General features: G+C 38.5%; 5 protein-coding genes and 1 long non-coding RNA gene across 8 annotated transcripts; 5 read left to right on the forward strand and 1 right to left on the reverse strand.

Moving 5' to 3' along the window:
• Positions 1 to 95: 95 nt before the first annotated feature.
• On the reverse strand, positions 96 to 1,978 carry LOC124196899 (lactosylceramide 1,3-N-acetyl-beta-D-glucosaminyltransferase-like). The gene is made up of 4 exons (XM_046592155.1): positions 1,771 to 1,978; positions 772 to 1,666; positions 472 to 685; positions 96 to 384 (listed from the first exon to the last, which is right to left on the reverse strand). Exons 1-4 carry the CDS (start codon positions 1,912 to 1,914, stop codon positions 147 to 149), a joined length of 1,491 nt encoding a protein of 496 aa, XP_046448111.1. The 5' UTR covers positions 1,915 to 1,978; the 3' UTR covers positions 96 to 146.
• A 6,814-nt stretch (positions 1,979 to 8,792) lies between these two features.
• LOC124196896 lies at positions 8,793 to 15,305 on the forward strand. 3 transcript variants are annotated; one of them, XM_046592150.1, is made up of 6 exons: positions 8,793 to 9,066; positions 9,391 to 9,498; positions 13,367 to 13,562; positions 13,635 to 13,792; positions 13,859 to 14,756; positions 14,828 to 15,305. In XM_046592150.1, exons 2-6 carry the CDS (start codon positions 9,476 to 9,478, stop codon positions 15,200 to 15,202), a joined length of 1,650 nt encoding a protein of 549 aa, XP_046448106.1. In that variant the 5' UTR covers positions 8,793 to 9,066; positions 9,391 to 9,475; the 3' UTR covers positions 15,203 to 15,305. The 3 variants fall into 3 exon arrangements, with proteins under 3 accessions (XP_046448106.1, XP_046448105.1, XP_046448107.1); XM_046592149.1 differs by lacking the exon at positions 8,793 to 9,066 and adding an exon at positions 9,140 to 9,292; XM_046592151.1 differs by lacking the exons at positions 8,793 to 9,066; positions 9,391 to 9,498 and adding an exon at positions 11,429 to 11,986 and having other exon boundaries at positions 12,045 to 13,562.
• LOC124196898 lies at positions 15,279 to 17,251 on the forward strand. The gene is made up of 4 exons (XM_046592154.1): positions 15,279 to 15,544; positions 15,605 to 15,774; positions 15,834 to 16,719; positions 16,778 to 17,251. Exons 1-4 carry the CDS (start codon positions 15,419 to 15,421, stop codon positions 17,153 to 17,155), a joined length of 1,560 nt encoding a protein of 519 aa, XP_046448110.1. The 5' UTR covers positions 15,279 to 15,418; the 3' UTR covers positions 17,156 to 17,251.
• A 130-nt stretch (positions 17,252 to 17,381) lies between these two features.
• LOC124196902 (E3 ubiquitin-protein ligase RNF168-like) lies at positions 17,382 to 18,266 on the forward strand. The gene is made up of 2 exons (XM_046592159.1): positions 17,382 to 17,537; positions 17,598 to 18,266. Exons 1-2 carry the CDS (start codon positions 17,406 to 17,408, stop codon positions 18,132 to 18,134), a joined length of 669 nt encoding a protein of 222 aa, XP_046448115.1. The 5' UTR covers positions 17,382 to 17,405; the 3' UTR covers positions 18,135 to 18,266.
• Positions 18,267 to 18,336: 70 nt separating this feature from the next.
• LOC124196897 lies at positions 18,337 to 20,465 on the forward strand. Its single transcript, XM_046592153.1, has 4 exons — positions 18,337 to 18,684; positions 18,749 to 18,921; positions 18,986 to 19,934; positions 20,009 to 20,465. The coding sequence occupies exons 1-4, from the start codon at positions 18,553 to 18,555 to the stop codon at positions 20,345 to 20,347; spliced, it is 1,593 nt and encodes a 530-aa protein (XP_046448109.1). The 5' UTR covers positions 18,337 to 18,552; the 3' UTR covers positions 20,348 to 20,465.
• A 277-nt stretch (positions 20,466 to 20,742) lies between these two features.
• On the forward strand, positions 20,743 to 21,447 carry LOC124196908. The gene is made up of 3 exons (XR_006875864.1): positions 20,743 to 21,093; positions 21,156 to 21,295; positions 21,356 to 21,447. It is a non-coding gene; the product is annotated as an uncharacterized LOC124196908 (long non-coding RNA).
• The last annotated feature ends 68 nt before the right edge of the window (positions 21,448 to 21,515 follow it).

Below are 21,515 nucleotides of genomic sequence, written 5' to 3' on the forward strand. Positions count from 1 at the left end.
TGGCGATTTTCCATTTTTAAAAGTTAAGAAGACTTTAAATTGACGGTCACACACAGTTTGCCTTAGCTCTGTTTGGAGGTGAGATACCTTGTTGAATATCTGTTAACCGACAATGTATTTTCCCATATCACTTGATAGCGCTGTGGCTAAACGGATGGGTGAAAATACGGATCAAAGTCAAAATGAACGGGTTCATTTGGGTTGATTGTCGTATTGGTACCGTTTGATCGGGTGCTGCTGACGACGCATTGGGTTTTATTTTGATAAAAGTCTTCAATAGCCACGTGAGACTGATTCATTAAACTGCCCGAAGAAGTCAGCCATGAAACAAAAAGACGGAGATTGCAGGGTCGGGATAAGTCGGGGCATTCCATCGAGAAGACGCTGTTGGAAGAATAAATGGCATATATATCCTATTATATTATACATCAGTTGAAAATTATAAATAATTATTAAAAATGTAATAATAACCTGGTCGATTTGGAAGAAAAATGAAGAGTGATGTTCGTTTTTTCTGTACAAATACCGGTGTAATAAACGTCTTCAGACGTCATTATAGGCGTCGTTTGCATAGCAGCCAATAACGAAAGAATTGAATTCCCGGAAATGACCACACACGGCCCATTAAAAAAACGAGGATATCTAGTCCATGGCCACTCCTCGTATGAGATAAAATGTTTTCCTTCTGATCAAAAATCCGTCGTTAGGCCTATTTTCTTGAAATATATATTGAATAACTATAATAGCTACTGCGTTTTATATAATATTTACCTCGGTCAGGAATGTAGTCTCTACCGTAACCAATGTAGGAACCGAACAACCTTTGATTGATGGGCGGTTGCGCCTTCTGCTCGTTAACGAAATGAGCCAGATTGCGCACATTGACGTAGACATCGTCGTCCACCTTGAGTAGAAAATCAATTTGTGCTGCGCAGTATCTGTTCAGCCAATTGAAAAGGCCAGCCACTTTAATAGCCAATCTATAGTAGATGTCAGGGATTTCAACTTGAATGATGTCTTTGTGAGTTTTGCTTTCTTCTTCGATTTTGATTTGCGTTACATTTTTGTCGGCCAATCCTAAAATGAAAGCGAATCCGATAATGTTCATCATTTTTTTGTGATCGTCGAGATTGAAATGAGTTCGCCACGTCTGTCGGATTATGTTTCGCTTCTCGAAATTATCCGGGGCCGATACGACAGCGATGAAAACACTTGGATAATCCGTTTTCACTTTTTGACACGGCGAAATGGTGATGGGATACCGAAACGACGTAAAATTATTAATCACGGGACCGTATTCCGGTTTGAGTGGTTCGATTCCGGCCAATGGCAACATGCCTAGGCGTGCCACCGTGTACAGGGTGTAGTTTTTCGCTCCGGGGTAGGGCGTGTTCCGCAAATGTGTCGCCATGTAATTAAATAACTTTCGATCGAGTGAAACTGCTGTTGAAGCGTTGTTGTTGGCTTTTAAAAGAATTTCCTTTTCTTTCTCAGTTTGCAATGTTTTTTTCAGGCTGTTTTGGCAAACATTTATTTTCCCTTCTAGAATTTGTTTCTCTTGGAATAGAAAATCGATCGTTTCGTTCAGATTCTTGTTGTCACATGAAAGTTTGACAATATCATTGTTGCTGCCATCTGCCATCACATTCCTAATAGATTGGAACCTCTAAATGGTATATCCAAGTAGAAATATTATGTCAAAGTGATTACAAGATATAATGTCGTCACGATAAAGACGTGCTGTAGATAACAGCTTCATATAGGATATACCTGCTCATAAAACAGCATGTTGGAATAACAAATGAAGTAGAAAACGCTGGTGGCGATTAATAACACCAATACGACGACACCGCTAGCGGTGGATAATTGCTGGCTCAACCGTCGGATTTTGCTGGTCAGACTATTCAAATTCATGATGGGTGTATGTTATATTAGTCGTTGGTGTGCGCGACCTTTTGTGCTAATGGGGATAGATTTTCAAAAACAAATTTGGGTATAGTTTTTAAATCTTTAGTTTTAGTGTGGGAACCAGCAGTCATAATCGGACTTTAACCACACAAAGACACCACTACTGCAACCGATAGCCTATCATATAAACGACGAAAATGTCAAATATAAATAACTATGGACTCATATAAAAGGCAACCATATTTCATTCATTTCTTTGATAAGAAATTAAGAATAGATAAAAATAAATAAATTTGAAAAACCAGAATGTAAATTTCTCTAAATGGAAAACTATAAAATTTAAACCCTTTTTAACATGTAAAACCAAAAAAGCGGAAACTCTATTTTATTAGCAATGAGATTCTTACCTTTCAAGACCAAAGCCATCAGAATAATGTTCACTATAATAACTAATAATAATGTGAGTTGTAGCCAATTCAATTCGATTCATGTACAGATTTCGTCAATGCACAGGTGTGGGGTGGAGTCAAAAGATCAGGTTCTTTATTATTTCCAGAAATGGTAACTCCTCAAATAACGGCAGATCACCTTCCTAAATATAATCTTGGTTTCTTTTTCAAATCACGTCGTATGCCTATTAGCAACAGAATTGGACATTTTACCTCTTCTGAATTGCGCATAAACAAAAAATAAAAAAAATAAAGTCACGTCAATAAATTTTTCTGTACGCGTTCTATTTACGTCCGAGTTTACGTCTCGAATTTCTGGCGCAGAAATCTTTATGTGCGTGATATTTTTGAAAAATAATTTATAAGTCGAATAATCAACCAAGTCATAGTTGACAGCAGGCATTTAATAGCTTTTTAACTAATTATTCATTTTTCTCAATTTAATGAAAAAAAAAAGATTTTCGTTATTGTCATAATGTGAATAATCTGATTAATCTCTACCCAACAATGGTTACATTCTCCTCCACATTTCTCCACACAATAAATATCAACAGTACGGTCGATAAGGTGGCTGATTTTTTCCAAATTGCCTGATTGTGCATGGTTCATTTCGATTTTATTTAAACTTGTCCTAAATTTGTTGAACTAAAATGCTAAAAATGTCTTGTTATGGTCCCGCTTTAAATTTTCCCGGGTCGATAACAACGCCATCTAGCGGTAAAATTTGAAACGTCCAATTGGAACATTGATTTCACAATAAAAAAGTAAACAAACAAAAATGTTATGGTAATTTTCCATTTTTAAAAGTTAAGAAGATTTTAAATTGACGGCCATTCAATGGAAAATGCATTGACCAACGAACTGGGTGAATTTGTAACGTGTGGCGTTTGCACGTCTGAATTTGATGCCGATAAAAGGAAACCGAAATTTCTGCAATGTGCACACACAGTTTGCCTTCTCTGTTTGGAGGTGAGATACCTGTTGAATATCTGTTAACCGACAATGAATTAGACATATCTAAACTTCAACAGAAAACATGTCACGATGAGACCATTATCTGTCCTTTCTGCTGTAAAACTTCAACACAATTGAATGTCCATAATCTACCCAACAATGGTTACGTTCTCCACATGCTCAACATGCTAAAATTGGAGGGAGAAAAACTCGCACCAGCTACACCTGTTGCCGCCCTTCAGTAATTTTCAATTCTTAACTGGACTTTTAGAACAAATGTGAATAAAGTATAGGTTTACAATTTTTTAGGGGACCTACTTGGTGCTTAACATGTGGAACTCTGAGAAAAGACACCTGTACAGCACCTGAACATTCCTCAGTCAACCTTACACATTCCACTTTAAAGAATATAGAAGCCTTAGTTCGCCTCAAAGAAGATTTGCAGGAAGCCAAACCTGAAGTTGCTAGCGACTTGGCCTTGTCCATTAAAAAACGAAAGAAATTCAAGAAATATTTAAATCTGCTAATCAAAGAATTCACAACTGCAATAGAAGAAATTGATGAACTTCAAGATGAAAATGATTCTCTTATGTGGCAAACGACTGTAGAATTGAATGAGGCTCGTCAAGCCACAGCTTCGCCACACATATCGGACGACAATTTCTTGTCAAATTTATCATCCCTGTTGGACGATTTAAATTCCAAAGATATGCCAGTGATGGACGCACTCAAATTCAAGTTAGACAAGTCATTCGAAATCTTTGAAAAAAGTTTCCACGAAACGGTTACCACAGCTTCCTACCACGAACTGCGGAAGAAATTAAGAATTCAAATCAGTTTGTTTGACAAAGAAGATCGTCCGATTCCTTTGACGTGTCCTTTACTCGAAGAAGGGTTCTCGTTGGATAAAACAAGTGCATTAGACGATTCCATCCAGCAAGATTTGAACTTACTCTCTTGTCTCATCTTTTCCTCATTGCGAAGGCAAAAGATTCCGTTGACGGCCACCGCTTCGTCTGTCCCAGATCCTGTTCCTTCTATTTCCCAGGATCCCGATCCTATCGTGTACCCAGAAGACGATAGAAGCCAAGAAAAAGTGCCTTCCGTTCTTAATTCGAACGATCGTACAGGTTCGCCTGAAATCAGTTTACCTTTTAATCTGCCCGTCAACAACAAATTCATACCTGGTCAGTCCATTTTCATTCTGAGACTGTGGCAATCTGGTATTCTGAATGGCGCAATCTATATTCGCCCCGAGCCTACATTTCATCCGGTATTTACACAAAGTTTGGGCGAATTTTGTTTCCAATTTCCGAAAATCTTTTTCTCATCCGCCATGAAGGTGTTATCGTTTGCTGTTAATTTCTAGTCCCACTAATTACTTAATTACAATTTACGATTTAAAACTTCGTGTAGGTCCTCCCCGAAGAGTTGATCTTATTCCCAATGGTTCATCCCATGTTCCAGCCTTTCTTGCCAGCCATGATATCCAACTTTAATCGCCAGGTGTCGAGGCATACCATCTCTGGGATTGACGATGTTGGAGTGAACAAGTTTATCGTTTCAGCCTGTCACAACAGAATAATCGGTTGGAATTTCGTCTTTCCTTTGAGTAATAACATGTGCTCTATTCAGCAGGCTACACTGCAACCAATAGCACCAGTCGCCGAGCTTTTTGGTCGCGTCATCCATCGCCAAATGTCAAAATCAATGGTCGAGCTGAGCAGAGCCCAAGCCAGTGACTATACATTAACTCTTGAATCGAGATAATTATTAATTAGGCAATAGTTTTTTGTTCTTTTTAACGTTGTCCAGGTATTAAATAACCGCCTTATTAATAGTCTAATTCGTTCTTTATGAAATATCTCGTTAAGTAATTTGAGCGCACTTTCTAATGCTTGATAAAAACAGAATAAACTTTTGTTTATGTCCACTAAAGATAATTTTTCCGGTTTTCGATTCCGATTTGAACAGATTACTGGATTAGAACGGTCGTCCGATTTTCAAGAAGAACTTGCGTCGATTTCCTGTAGTTTCCTTCGTGTCCTATTGTAACTTTGCACAGTATATAAAATGGCAACTCTGGTACGATGACAAGTTCTGACACTATTTGGAGCAGAAGAACTTCACGAAATATAAAGTCGAAAATGGCTACGTCGAGTGTCGAAACATTGGAAGAACTTGTCACTTGTAACATTTGCTCAAACCAATATGACGAGGAAATTAGGAAACCAAAGTTTCTCCAGTGTAGCCACACCATTTGTCTTGAGTGCTTTCAAGTATGATATTTTCAAATTCATGATATATCGTTACTTTTAACCATATTGATGAAAGATAGGCTGCACGTCAAGAAGACACTGTTACATGCCCTTATTGTCGAAAACGCACGTTAAAAGACAGTGGTGATGATGAAGAGTGGGTTCTTCCCAACAACCAGTATGCATTAGAAATACTCAAATTGAAAAGAAATGGAACAGACTCCATGTCATCTACTGTACAATTGTAAAATTCAATTTTCAGTTATAAAGCTTTAACAGAATTCTCAGTTTTATAAATACTTCAGGAGGGAGCCAGCAGAAGAAGATGTTGATGAGGATGCGATGATGGAGGTGGTGGCTGAATGCTTCATGGTTGCATTTGCACAGGCTGTGAGTAGTAGGGAGATGGAAGAGGAAACCTTGAATGAAGCCTATTACCAGAGCTTATTGGACGATCATCAAGAACCAGAGGTTATGGTAGCAGAGCCCCCTGCCATCCCATACATGTAAGAATGAATTTTTCCAAGTTATAAAGCTAACCAAGTTAAGATCCTGAGTTTTTACACCTCGTTGGTAGAGAGCCAGCAGGAGAGGAAGAAGAGGAGGAACAACTGATGATGGCGCTGGCCCTTAGTTGTACAGAGATGTAAGAGCAATTCTTAAATGAAGTCACGAACCAGACTGTCTTATTGGACCAGCAGCTGGAACAGGTGATAACAGTTACAGCAGCCGCTGCCAAAATATGCACCACCGTGCCTTATTCAACTAGTGCCGAGAGAGACGCTATTATACCAATTGTTTTACTACTCTGAGTGGGTTTTTTAATTGGGACATCCTAATCGAATTTGAAACAACTCTAAAAATCTATATAAAATTTTAAAGCTTTTTGATATCAAATAAAACTTGGGTTAATTCGTCCCTTGTTATCTTCTTGTTTATGACAAGTCTAAGCTGAACATGTGATATTTTAATTTTGTAATTGTTAAAATTACAAATTTAGGGGTTTTTTTTACAAAAGGGCACATATACGATTTGAGACCCATTACTTCGGAGGAGTTCATATCGCCAAGTTAGTCGTAAGAATTTTTAATTTACCCTCTTGAACATCTGAGTAACTGCTAATTGAACGTGACATTTCAAAACAATGAAAATGAATTTTTCTTTTTATTCCAGTATCCAGTTTTTAAATATCCCTCGCTTTTTTAAGCTAGTGTTAGTGCAAACGAGCAATAGATGGCTTTTTTGCTTGTGATTTGAAAATGTTATTTAGGTATTCACTGTTTGAGTGGTGGTCATAGTGTCACTCGTCTATTAGTGGAGTCAGCTTTTTTTCAGTAACGAGCGCTGCGTTTGCGAAATTGGCACTTGTTCAATTTGCCGATGATCGCCATTTTGTCAGTCGTCAGATTTCACTAATTTGTAATTTCCGTTTGCGATTTCCTTTACCCTCGACCCTCGCATCAGAGACTTAATAGAATAATTTTTTTCTATTAATACTCTTTTCGTATTACTTATTTGGTTTGCACGTTTCAATGTAGTAGCTGAATAGATTTTGCTCTATGCATAATAAAACTAGCAACACTGCGTGTGGTGTAGCCTAGCCTAATAACAATAACAAGTTCGACACTGTTGGAGCAGAAGAACCACACGAAATATGATATAGTCGAAAATGGCTACGTCAAGTGTCAACACACTGGAAGATCTTGTCACTTGTAACATTTGCTTGTACGAATATGATGAGGGAATCAGGAAACCGAAATTTCTACCGTGTAGCCACACCATTTGCCTTGAGTGTTTCCAGGTACGAAATAATGTTTAAATTCATAAGATATCTAGTTATTTTTACCCATTTCTAAAAGATAGTCTGTACGTCAAGGGAACACTATCACATGCCCTTTCTGTCGCAAACGCACATCAAAAGACAATGGTGATGAAGCAGAGTGGATTCTGCCAACAAATCAATATGTTCTGGAATTGCTCAAATTGTAAGAAACTGTATCACAGTAAAATAATATTTTTCAGTTGTGAAGCGGATAAGATCCTGATTTTTGAAACTTCTCTAGGAGAGAGCCAGAAGAAGCTGTTGATGAGGAGAATGATCACAGTGAAGATGTAGAGGAGGCTGAATCATTCATTTCTGCACTTGCACTAGCAGTGAGCAGTAGAGAGATGGAACTGCAAGCCATGAATGAATCCTTTTACCAGAGCGTACTGTATCAGGAGAGCGAGGAAGATGAGGAAGAAGAAGAAGAAGAAGAAGATGAGGAAGAAGAAGATGAGGAAGAAGAAGAAGAAGAAGAAGAAGAAGAAGAAGAAGAAGAAGAAGAGGAAGAAGAGGAAGAAGAGGAAGAAGAAGAAGAAGAGGGTAGTCAATTTATGACAACACTGGGCATGAGCGAGGGCATGAGATGGAATTCTACAGAGGTGGAAGAGATGGAAGCCTTGAATGAAGCCATGCAACAGAGCTTATTGTCCCATCAGCAAGAGCAAAAGATTATGGTGACAGCAGCCTTCATGTAAGATTTTATTATTAGAAATTATAAAGCTGACAAGATATACTGAATTTTTGCACATCCTTTGATAGGGAGCCATCAAAAGAGGAAGAGGAGGAGGAACTATTGATGATGGCACTGGCCATTAGTGGTATAGAGATGTAAGAGGAAACCTGGAATGAAGCCATGCGCCACGTCTTATTGGGCCAGCAGCAGAGACAAGAGAACAGCAGCCGCTGCCATCCTATGCACCACCGTGCCTTATTATTCAACCAGTGCCAAGACCTCCTATGAGGAGCTGAATCTATCTAGCAAGAAGTATATTATGGGTGCCGTTATTGGATTGTTTTACTTAACGCTATAGTACCTTTTTACCATTTTCCCAATTGTGTGATTTTGTATCGCTTAAAATTTGTACTGGTGATCTATTTCTGTTCTGTATGTTGTTTGAACTATTTTGGAATGATTCTAGAAATTACCAACAGGCATTTAAATTTTATCACTATTAGAATTGATTTTGAAATTAATTGGGAAACACGATTGATACTCATTACTAGGAGTCCTCATCGCCTTCTTTTTGTGCCTTACTCATTGAACATAATAAAGAATTTTGCAGAATTGTTTTTCAGTCTTGTTTTTGTTTTGAAAATCTCCCGCTTTTTTGCTGGTCGTTGCGTAAAAGATCGATAGATGGCTTCCTATTTGATCTTGCGAGTTCGTCTGCTAAATCACACGTGAGTGAAAGATTTGAAAGTGAAGAACAAGTTAAAGAGAGTTGGCTCGCATTATGCCTTATTAATTTCCGAATTTTTCCGAAATAGCTGCAGTTTACTCAAAAGATTTTATAAATGGCGGTAATTGCTGCTAGTTACCTGTCCATTAAGTCCAAATTTTGTCGTGAAACTTAATCTATCAGCCTGATGTTTCCAGTCGTTATACCAACTGCATTCTCCGCTTACAATACGAACACAGAGAAGCAGTCGTTGGAGCAGTTGTCAATCAATTGTAAGTAACATTATATTGCCAAAATTGTTGTGATAAAGCATACATGTCCTCCCAACTTGTGAATCAGGCATCACTGATGTTATAACTTATAAGCTGTGGATCGAAAAACAATCGAGAAGCTCAAGAAAAGTGGCTGCTATTGACCTAAACTGAGGAAGAAGTAAAGAAATCTTAATCTTGCCTTCATGGTTAACTCGTTTGGTTGCATTAATTCATGGGTATACAGGTTTGTAGTATGTTTCAAATAATTATTTCCCATTGCTTTTTCCAGTTGTTTTCTACTTTCGCTGACTAATAGAATTATTTTGTTATTCTTTCCTACAGATTTTGCTAGTTTTGGGACTTGCTGCGTGTCATTGGAGCAGCTAAGAACATCACTTGATAACCCTGTCATCAAAGATTTTGGACGATGGGGAAGAATTCCATTCAAAGGTAGGCCCAATTTTATTTTTGATTCATTCTTCGTGGACCCATTTCTGTTTGGATAGATTTTGCTTTCAATGAATAGGTGGTTAGACCCTTTACCTGCGTTCTATTCGCGACAGTTATCGACCTACAATGTTGAAACTAATAGCCTAAGCCAACGTGCTGTCTTCCAGTAGGTTCTTTGAGCAATCTCAACTTTTCTATATTTCAATTTGATTTCACGTCTTTTCCATATTTTCAATGAGATTCCGATTTCATCAGAGAAGTTTAAATGTCATTCTCATAAGTCGTTTTTTTTTTTTTCATTCCGGTCTCTTACTCTGAAAAGTTATTTGAGTGTTTGACACCATTCAAAAAATGTAACTACGACATAGTGGAAACATCATTTTGGAATGGACAACTTGTGAGGCGTGACAAGTTGTGGTAGGAAAAGCTTTTAGGCGATGGCTAGTGGTCCGATGTCGGTTGGCGTGACTTGAGCCGTGATTCCATAAGCACTGTTCCATAGCAACCAAAGATTCACAGTTCAAACGAACTTGTTCTCGGGAAAACAGTAAATTTGATTCTTTGGATCAAGTGTTGAACTTGTTGATTTTTATATGATATTTATGATATTGATATTGATTTTTAACTTGCACCGACCTGCTGTAGTAGAACTAGTTGCTAGAGTAACGGAGTAAAATTAGAAGTTAACGAAACTGACCACAGACCAACACAACAAACTTTGTAAAAAGTCGCTAGTTTTAAATTCAGCCATAGGTGCTGTGTAAACCGATTGCCAGTTGTTAGTTTAAAATTATTGTGAAATTGTCATTTGGTAAATTTGCAATTCATTGAACGACTGACATCTTTAGATAAATAGATCAGCCGTGTATTATTTTTCTGTTTGAGAAAGTATGGCGACGAAGAAAACAAAAAAATGACCAAATTTGAGTATTTGGTACATGCTAATTATTAGCGGTAGGCCTATTTTGGTTTTGTCCTGTAAAAATGATGATTTCCGATTGTTTTGACAAAATCAACATTGTTTATACAGCTTAGTTCTTTCCAGTCTTCTTCTTTATCCGGATTGTTGTAATGGTCACATTCACCGATCGGATTTTGTTCTTCGAAAACTCTTGGAAGCCACTCGTCAATTTCAGCCATTTTCTTCTTTGCCCAAGACGTTTTTAAATTTTTGATCAGATCGTCACTCACTTCTCCTAACCAAAAATGAACAGACGAAAGTTTAACCTCCAATTAGAATCTAAATGAACACCACGTAGTATAACGATTCATTATTTACCTGGATTCCAACACTCAAACTGGTACTCTGCCAAGCAGACTCCAGCGATGTTGTTGCCTTCGAACGCATCGTACCAGTAGGTTTTGTTGCCTCTGACACGGTTGTAAATAACCCAGCAAATAGCTCTTTGACCTTCTTCGCTTTCGCTGGCAGCTTCTCCGATTAAAGTTTTCTTAAGAATGTCGTAGTTTTGCTTACCTTGCGGTGTACTGCGATCAAGACTCACGTTCTCTGTCATTTGTCTTAATTGTCTAAATGACAGCAGTAAACAGAAAGGGTAATAATAAATAATCGAATCTAAATTTATGGCTCATCATGCAATATACCTGTTAATTTCGTTTCGGAAGCTTTTAAAATGTGATGTGCTTGTGTTGAATGTCCGTCTTACACTCAATACCGGCTATTCAAAATGAATCTTTTTATCTTTATACTAAACTTTAAATGATAAGCTAGGCCCTTATCCCATTTTTAGCTTTGATCACGTTCCCCATGGCCCTTTGTACCGATGCAATTCTAATTTACAATTGATTGCAACCTTTGTGATGCAATAATTTAAAGATGGTAAACAGTAAAACCCGCGAAGCTTTCTTATTGCGAGAAAGATTTTTAATACTGCATAGCCAAAGAATAAAGAAAGCCCGAGTCGTATATCTTATTATGATCCTCAGCTGTGTGGAATCAAGAGCTCGCCTGATGATAAGCAAGGGCTGGCCTTTTTGCTGTGTGTTTACCCAGTCTCAGAGATGTGCGTAACACAATAGGTCATCGGCTATGAAATGTAACCATATAAGGGGATACAGGTACAGTTCTGAATCGCCAATGATTAGTAAAGCTGCTTTATTTGTTTTCAAAACTGCATATGGCACCACTGTATCTCAATCGAAATTTCATTTGAAATTGGTTGCTTGCATCATTTGAACAGGCAAGGTTTTATCTGGTTTTCTAGGGCTTTATCTATTTCTTTATCGAAAAACATGCAGTATTAAAGCGTACCTTTTTTACGACTTTTGTTATTTATGAAGTTACTCATGCGCTAAGAAATCTGCAGTCCATTTTTACAAGTGAATTGAGAAAATGGCGTCAATCGACACTGATGGTGAAATTCGAGATTTAATTACTTGCAGCATTTGTTTAACCGAATTCGATCAAGACGAGCACAGTCCCAAATTTTTGCCTTGTGGCCATACCCTTTGCTCTTCGTGTCTCAAGGTAAATTAAAGTTAACGTTTAAATGATGCCCGAAATTCTCACAAATATTTTTGCGCAGGCGATTCGTGAAAATCGAGCGATTCGATGTCCATTATGTCGCAAAGTCCACACGGATATTCTTTTGGCGACTTTACCTAATAACAATTACGCCCTGCAGGTGGCGAAACTTGCCAGAGAGAAAAAACAACTCGAGTCGCTGTTACGACAGAACGAAACGAGTCAAAATTCTTTGCTGTCCAGCACTGCTGACGACTTTTCGGCATTGAAAACTCAACTGGGCCAAATGCGGGAGCGTCGACAAACAAATTTAAGTCGGGCCATTGAAATGAGGAAAGAAATTTCAGCCTACCTGTTGCTAGTGCTGGATTCGGTCAAGAACGCGGAGAAGGAAATCGCCGGACAAGTGGATGAGAACGAAAGATTTCTGACAGATTTAATTTCACTTTACGAAGGAGGAAACACACTGGCGAATGTGAGCGACGAATCGACTGGAGAAGCTTCGAATGTCACCGATGACATGTCAGAATTGGAATCGTTGATGAGTAGCTGTCAGTTAATGCGTTGCCCTGACGACACGGAAGAAACGATCAAAGAGAAAATGAGCCAATCGGTTGAGAAAAGTCACGACAAATTGAAACTAGCTACTTGTGAAGTGACTCAATTGCGGAAGTGGAAGAATGCGTCGTTCGTTTTAAAAGCGCAAGGTCCCGGCTCTGTTTCGTTATTCAATTCAACTATCAAAATTGATTGGGCAACTACTCCATTTTCATCGAAAGATTTGAATCATTTACTTTTGTCGCATTTGATTTGTTATGTAATTAAACCGGTCGCAGCGACTGATAGTCCAAACGCTTCCAGCAGGTTTAATCCAGCATCACTTTTTTCTATTTCTGCCGAATCAAACAGACGTTCTAGTGACGCTGATGATTCTTACCTTATTTCAAGACTTGCCGAATTGTTCTCGGGTGTTGAATCAACGGAATCCAGTTCTGAAGATGACGACTCTTCAATTTCTTCAGGACTTTTTTACAGGAGAGAATCGTCTAGCAGTTCAGATGAAAGTACATTAGGGAGAGTGTTCGGACTTTATACTAGCGAAGATAGACGATGGAATGATTCATCAAATAGCGATTAAAAATGTGTCACTTATTAAAAACTTGATTAAGAACTAGACTTTTGAATCATTACACCATTCCCTTTAAAAGTTTGAAATTATTACATAACTTTTAAAATTGTTATTTGTTAATTGCTATTTGTTCCACGTTTACATGTTTTTTTTCATTTTTTTATTTGGTTAATGAAATGAACTGCAGATTAAAAAAAAAAACAATCCACCGTTTCATTTTGGGCATTGGCTTTATTTATGTTTTGGTGGTTTAGCCTCGGGCCAATTGTTGACGTTCTGTTTAGTGGCGATGTGTCAAATTCCAGACAAGTCTGCTTAAAAATGGCAATGGCTAATGACGTTGATGAAGATTTTGTCACCTGTGGTGTTTGTTTGTGTGAATATGACGAAGAAATTAGGAAGCCAAAATTTCTATCGTGTTCCCACACCGTTTGTTTTTTATGCGTGCAGGTGAATGATACATTTCATAAATTATCGTATACCTTCTAAGGAAAGTACACTAATTTGTAAACATTTTTAAAGGAAATTCGTCGTGGTGACACTATTACATGTCCCTTCTGCCGTAAAGTGATTACCAAGGACAATAGGAAAGAGGTTGAGTGGATTCTACCCAACAACACCTATGCGCTTCAAATGCTCAAATTAAACAAACAGAGATCTGTGTCGTCAACTGTTGCTGTGTAAGTATTTATGGCTTGTAAATGCATTCAAAGCATACCGCTGAATAACTTTTTCTGTTTTACTAGGATGGAAAACAAGAACCCAGATGCTCTTTGGAAGTTGAAAGACGAACTTATTAAAATGAGAGACTCTGGATTCAACAAGTTAGCGTTGGCCATTCAGAAACGTAAAGAAGTTCAAGAGCAAGTGGGCCTTGTTTTAAAATCACTCTGTGCTGCAGAAGAAGAAGTGACAAAATTTCAAGATGAAAATAATCTTTGCCTGGTGGAAATGATTTCAATCTTGGAAGCAAATGCAGGATCATCTTCGACAAAAACTAACCCTCCAGAAAAAGACTTGATCTTATCAGAGTTGATGTCTCTAGTGGAAGGCTCTACATCCAACGATACACCCGAGACCCTGAAGCAAAAGATGTCAAAATCAGTCGAGATGTACGAACAAAAACTTGAAGAAGCGACTGCAATTGCTGCGAGGACCAACTCTAAAACCAAAATTCGAGTTCATTTGACAGACGAAAACGGGATTCCAATTCCGACAGGCGGCGAGCAAGAAATTGGATTACAACCCATCGCTCAGGCTTTGGATGGACCTCAAATTTTACAAGATTCGATTCTGCTCTCGCACACCGTTGTTGCGTCATTGAAAAGGCAATCAAATTTAGGAAAAACACAGAAGCCTGCAGCCAGCGCTTCCGCCGCTACAGCCCTATCTGTCCCACCACCTGCACCTTCAAATAACGACAGATTTTTCATTGGAAATCTTCCTTCCAAATTCATCCTCAGACTGTTTGAAAATTTTGACTCTGTGACTGGTACGCGGGAGAACCGCGATAGAAACAGTCTTGGGGTTCCTAAAGGCGAAGTTCACATCCGTCCTGTGCCAACATTTCATCCGGAATTCGTCAAACAACTGGGCAATTTTTGTTACAAATCTCCAAAGAAATTTTTCAGTACCATTGACAAGGTATCTTTAATTTCTCCATAAATTCTAGAAACTCGCCATTTTTATTGATGTCAAATTTGAATGAATAACAGGCCATGTCTGGAGTGTTTGTCCTGTTTTCCATGAACCACTCCAAGTTCAAGCCTGCCGTTCCCAGCATGATCGGTCACGATTCCGGTGAGAATCGCAGCTACGACCAACTCTACGACTTTGCAGCAATCGATATCAATGACGTCGGAATCGATTTAGTCAAAACTTCGGCTGGTAAAGTGATTGGTTGGAGTTTTGTCTTTATCCTGGAAGATAGCGAACATTTTCAAAACCGCAAGAATTTGCATGGATCGGTTTCAGACAGCGAGTTGTTTGGCCGGGTTATTAACCACCATTCACTGGATTGTATGAACCAGTTGAGTAGAGTCAGCAGGGCAGAACGAGATCACTATTTTCTCACTTTAGAATCTCAATAGTCCACAATGCCTATTAATGTTTATACGTGAGCTTTTGTAATGTTTTCATACGCACCTTTTATGGGCCAGACAAATGGGGTTTTATTAAACGTTTCCTTTTTAACTCGAGATTTTTAGACTGTTGTAAGTGATTGTGCTGACTGTGAAAACAGACGGCCAACTGATAAGTAACAAACATGTTGAGCAATTGATAAGACTTGGGCAGTCGGTCGTGAAATGGCGAAGGCTAACGACGCCGAGGATTTCGTGACGTGTGGCGTTTGTTTATGGGAATACGACGAAGAAATCAGAAAACCCAAATTCCTACCATGTTCGCACACCGTTTGCCTCGAGTGCCTCAAGGTAATACGATTTTCACACTTTGTCTGCCATGGAGAAAATTAAATTCTATTTATTTGCAAGGAAATACGACGAGCAGACACTATTACGTGCCCTTTCTGCAGAAAAGTTGTTACAAAAGACGCCAACAGTCCAGGGGCCGAGTGGATCCTGCCCAACAACTTTTACGCCCTTCAGCTCCTGAAACTGAATAAGCAAAAGGCTGTTTCACGCTCAAATGAAGCAAATTCACCGTAAGATTGATTTCGAATTATTTACACGTTTTATTTAACTGACTGATGTTTATTGACAGGTTGAAGAATAAGAATATCGAAGATCTCGTCAAATTAAAAGAAGAGCTTCTGAAAATGAGAGACGCTGGAACGAATAAATTAGCGTTGGCCATTCAGAAACGCAAAGAAGTAGAAGAGCATTTGGAACTTGTCATCAAATCCATCCGTGCTGCAGAAGAAGGAGCCATCAAATGCCACGATGAAAATAACTTTGGCCTAGCTGAATTGATTTCCATCTTGGAGACAAACGCCAGACTGGGATCCAATACTTTTACGTTAGATGAGAAAACAAACATTTCTTCCGAAAAAGACTTTGTTTTATTAGAGCTGCTGTCTTTGGTGGAAGGATCCACATCCGAAGATACTGCCGAGGTGCTGACCAAAAAGATGACTGAATCCATTGAATTGTACGAGCGAAAATTGACTGAAGCCACGGCCGTAGCTTCAAAGTTTGAACTCCGCCAGAAAACCAAAGTTCAAGTTCATCTATCAGACGAACGTTATCGCCCCATCCCGACCTGCGCCTGGTTAGAAGAAGGATTCCGTTTCCAGCCTCTCGATTCATCTTTAAGTGATGCTCAAGTCAAACAAGATTCATTGCTGATCTATCACGCCGTTTTCTCAGCTCTTGAACGACAAAAGATTCCGTTGAAAAGTGTGCAGAAACCAACAGCAAGTGCCTTGCTACCCACTTCAACTACACCAGTGCCTGCCACCGTATCCGGCAAGTGCAAATTCGTTCCGGGAAATCTATCGGCGAAATTTATTCTACGTCTGTTTCAATCGGGTAGATTAAAAGGCGAAATTCACATCCGTCCAGCGCCCACATTCCATCCGGATTTTGTACAGAAATTGGGCGATTTTTGCTACAAATCTCCGAAAAACTTTTCCAGCGTCATTGACAAGGTAATTTCATTTCAAACATGACATATTATTCCTAATTCTAAGCTCATTTCAAATGCAGGCCATGTCTGGAGTGTATGTTCAGTTCTCGATGATCCATCCGCTATTCCAACCTGAAGTTCCCAGTATGATCGGTCACGATTCTAAATGGGATCGCAGCTACGACTCCTTTTTCAATCTGACAGCTAACGAAGTCGATGACGTCGGCATCACTTTAGTCAAGTCCTCTGCCACTGGTAAAATTATCGGTTGGAATTTCGTCTTTGTGTTGGTGCCCAACGAGGATTTCCATCGCTACGAACTGCACAAAATGGTGACGAGCAACGAATTCTTTGGCCGCGTGATGGACCACAAGATGTTGGAGCACATGGTCAACTTGAGCAAAGCCAGCAAATACGAAAGAGAAAAATACATCATGACCCTGGAATCCCAGTCCTGAGTTGTAAGTTGTTCCCAGTTAGTGTTTATATCTTTTCCATTGATGACGCTGCCAATTGGATTACGCTGAAATCCAAATAAAAACGGGAAATTTTAATTGTTTTAAAGAGTTTCTTATATTATATAGTCAGTATTACTAACTGCGTTTGGGTCGATTACGACGAAGGTTTAATCTCAAGATAAGATTTCGATGTCGACAATACTGATAAGCAACAGTTTTTAGATATTTTTTGAATAAGCAATAGTCGAAAATGGCCACTTTGAGCGTTAAGTTATTGGAAGAACTCGTCACTTGTAACATTTGCTTAAACCAATACGATGAGAGAATTAGGAAACCCAAATTTCTGCAGTGCAGCCACACCATTTGTCTCGAATGCTTCCAGGTATACGAAATGTTTCAAATGATTTATAATTTCTCTACATTCTTAACCATTGATCAAAAGGCGATACGTAATAGGTACACTATCGCATGCCCTTTCTGTCGGACATCCACATCGAATGGCCATATCTATGAAATCGAATGGATTCTACCCACCAACCAATACGCTCTGGATATTCTCAGATTGATGAGAACTGCATTAAAGGTGGAAGAGGATAATCAATTTATAGCTGCACTAGCCATGAGGTATTGTAGAGAGATGGAGGAAGCCTTGAATGAAGAGAGCATATTGGACCAGGAGCAAGAACAAGAGGCCGAAACCGATTCGTGTGATACGAACAATTCCGAGACGTTCGATCAGGAACTAAAATATGTAACTGAAAAACCTATTTCGGATTCTATTTTCACCTTGGTTTTTTCCCGATTATACTATGCCCTTATTTTACTATTTTGCATATTGTTGATTTTATTTTTCTACAGTCTTCTTTTTATATTTGCAAGCGTATTTCTTTGTGATCACAGTGGAATTTGTAGTGATCTCGTCGTGTGGTTTATCCAACACTTTTTAGAATGGAGCGATCTACTTACCCCAATGTTATGAAGAATTTTAGTAGTATAAGAATAATAATATCAGTTAACACCAGTAAGTGATACTTTTGGTGAAGTAACCTTTGGAACTCTTGTTTGCTTTGTGCTAGAAAGCAACAAAATTGGTTGTCATTTTGTTTCTGAATCTCACATACTGTAATTTCTTGAGATTTTTTAATTCGTATTACCACATCGTAGTACCACATCGTAGTACGTAAATATAGTTTACTTGGCAAAATTAGATTTCGAATAATTTTTTCTAATTTTTTCCCAAGTTTCAATTTTCCCGCTGTTATTGTTGTTATATCGATTCATAGATGGCTCTTCGATCTGTTTATTTTTAGAAACGATGTTGAAACGAAATAGTTAGTCGTTCACTTTGCTTCTCTCGTGTTTTACAGTATAAAAACCATTAAAAAAACATTAGAAAAATGGCTATGGCTAACGAAGTAGAAGATTTTGTCACTTGTGGAGTCTGTTTACAAGAATACGATGAAGAAATTCGGAAACCAAAATTTCTCCAATGTACCGCACGACACACGGCCTGCCTGTTGTGTCTCAAGGTAGCAATTTTTCGCGAAAGATTACTCATTCAAACTTACAGCTTAAAGCTTTACGACAAAATAGGAAATACGCCAGGGAGACTTGATTACTTGCCCTTTTTGTCGCGATACTTTCGTCAAGTTTGATGTTGAAAGTCTGCCAAACAACCCTTATGCACTCCACATGCTTAAATTCAAGGAAAAAAAGGAAGAGCCACCATTGCTACCAAAACCAGTTGAGATTGTTACTACTCCTTTGTAAGTATCTCAAATCGTAAAACAATTTTCTCTTCACTGACACAAAAAACACACTCGTATTTAGGGCAGTCAGCTGGTGTGTGACTTGTGGATCGGCAGAGAAACCTGGATGTGCTCCATCTGGTCACTCATCGGTTAACATGACAGCTGACATAATTAGAAATTTAGAAGCCCTTCTAAAATTAAAAGAAGAACTAATGAAAATGAAAGACGTTGGGACCAACCATCTGACTATGGCAATAGAGGAACGCCAGAAAATTCACGAACAGCTTGCTCTGGTAATGAAAGCCATCCAGTCTTCTGAGAATGAAATCAAGAAACTTCAAGATGAGAATAGTTCTCACATAGCCCAAATGGTTTCTGTGTTGGAAAGAAACAAATTGAAAACTGATGTTGACTCCCAGGATGGTCAAAAGAAAGAACTGTACTTTTCAGAGTTGATGTCTCTGGTCGAAGGTTCTACCGCAGACGATACGGCAGACACTCTCAAACAGAAAATGACGCAATTGGTCGAACAGTACGAACAGAAATTTAATGAAGCCACAGCTCTTGTATCAGAATACGAACTTCGTAATAAAATGAAAATCAGCGTTCACCTGTTCGACGAAAACGATCGCCCTATCCCGACATGCAGTTGGTTAGAAAAAGGATTTCGATATCAACCCATCACTCCAGCCTTAAAAGTACCACAAAATCATCAAGATTCAGTATTGCTGTCGCATGTCATTTTCTCGGCATTGAAACGACAAAAAATCCCATTGAAGTGTGTGCAGCAGCCAACGAACGCAAGCACATCTTCTACTACGATACCATTACCGCCTTACGTATCTGCTAGTACCTCTAAGTTCGTCTTGGGGATATCTTCCGTATTCATCTTAAGACTTTTTCAGTCAGGGTGTCCTAAAGGTGAAATCCACATCCGTCCAACGCTCACATTTCACCCTGCTTTCCTCCAAAAACTGGGCGAATTCTGTTTTAAATCTCAAAAGAAATTTGGAGGTAACATCGACAAGGTAATTACTCGCATTCGTTTAGTTAATACGTAATTATTCTTTCGTGTTGAATTTGAATAATTTGTTTTGAACAGGCTTTGGCGGAAGTGTGTGTTTCATTACCTATGGTCCACCCACAACCACAATTCCAGTCTGCTGTTCCCAATATACCGCAATCCAACAGCATTCAGAAAGCGTCAAAATTAGGTGACGTTGGCATCATCTTCAATAAAAACACGGTTTCCGAATGGAGCTTCATTTTACCACTGAAAGAATTCTTAAAACCTAATCAAGCGGTACACGTAAAATCAGAATCAAACAACCAGCTCTTTGGTCGCGTTGTCAACCTCCAGGTGATGGAAAGTGTGATCCAACTTAGCAAGTCCAAAAAAGCCGATAGAGCGTGTTATACCCTAACTCTGGAATCTCAATAGTACTCTGTTATCTCACACTCCAAAAAAAATCTCCAGAAATTACTAACGAGCCGTCTTGTTACAGTGTTGGCAATAATCAAGTTTTATAAAGAAACAATACACCTGATTGGATTTATTATATAGCGTATCGAAAAAAAACTTTTACCATTCTAGATTATTTACTTCTCGCTCAGTTGCAAATTTCCCGTCGTGATTCAGTTCAACATACCGTATCAGATTCGTTCTCTTAAGTTTTATAACTTTTGTTTCTTTATTTTTTCTCTGGATTTTCCTATTTTGTATTTACAGTTGGATAATAATTCAGTGCGATTCAGAATTCGCGCCACTTTGGTTCAGAATTTCGCCGCTGCATTTTCATGACATGACAACACAGCATAAATTTGGAATTAAAACAAATGGCTGCCTCCTAGAACAACGTGGTTTTCGTCCTGTGCTCTTGTCGGACATGCTTACACAAGTGTGGGATGTAATCGAACTTCTCAACGCTCTGGATTGGGAAATAATTACTTGGTCTGTTTTGCTAGCTTTTGTGTAGTAGTGAATTTTTGCAACACATATCATGTGTTCTTTGGAAATGGCAGATTTTGATTTACTGCAATGGCAATACGCTGACAATGGAATGGAAATTCGACATTTCCTTTTCATAACTCTTGTCTAGCAAGGTTTGTAATTATTTGAATGAGAATGGTTATTGGTGTACTTGGTGTACAAGACATGGCATCACCTCAAAATTCTACAGTAAACAAGTAAAAACAGTTTGGTTTTTTGGAATTGGTGAAGTACGAGTAATTTTATTTTTGTGTTGCAGAAAGTTGTTGCTTAAATAAAGAAGGTTGATCCAGAAGCCCCAGGTGAAACCAAGAAAATGTCAAAAACTTTTGGGTTCCAATACGTCATTTCTACTACTATAAAGGACTCGGAAGTTGGTGTCAGCAAAAGTCCCTCAAAGTAATAGTTTTCTTAGTATTTGAGTTGGGTCTTGTTAACCATTTAAAAATTCATCTCTAGGATGTGTGTATTCTTCATATAAAGCATCCCGAAGTTTACCACCATTTGGGCATGTCACCATCAAGAGGATTTCTTCTTCACTGTCTGTATGAAGAATTAAGTCCTTCTCTCAAATCAACATTTTTGTTTAAATTTTCAGGACATATTTCTATTTGTAGCC

This window comes from Daphnia pulex, chromosome 7 (genome assembly GCF_021134715.1).
Source record: "Daphnia pulex isolate KAP4 chromosome 7, ASM2113471v1".
Taxonomy (NCBI): Eukaryota; Metazoa; Arthropoda; class Branchiopoda; order Diplostraca; family Daphniidae; genus Daphnia; species Daphnia pulex.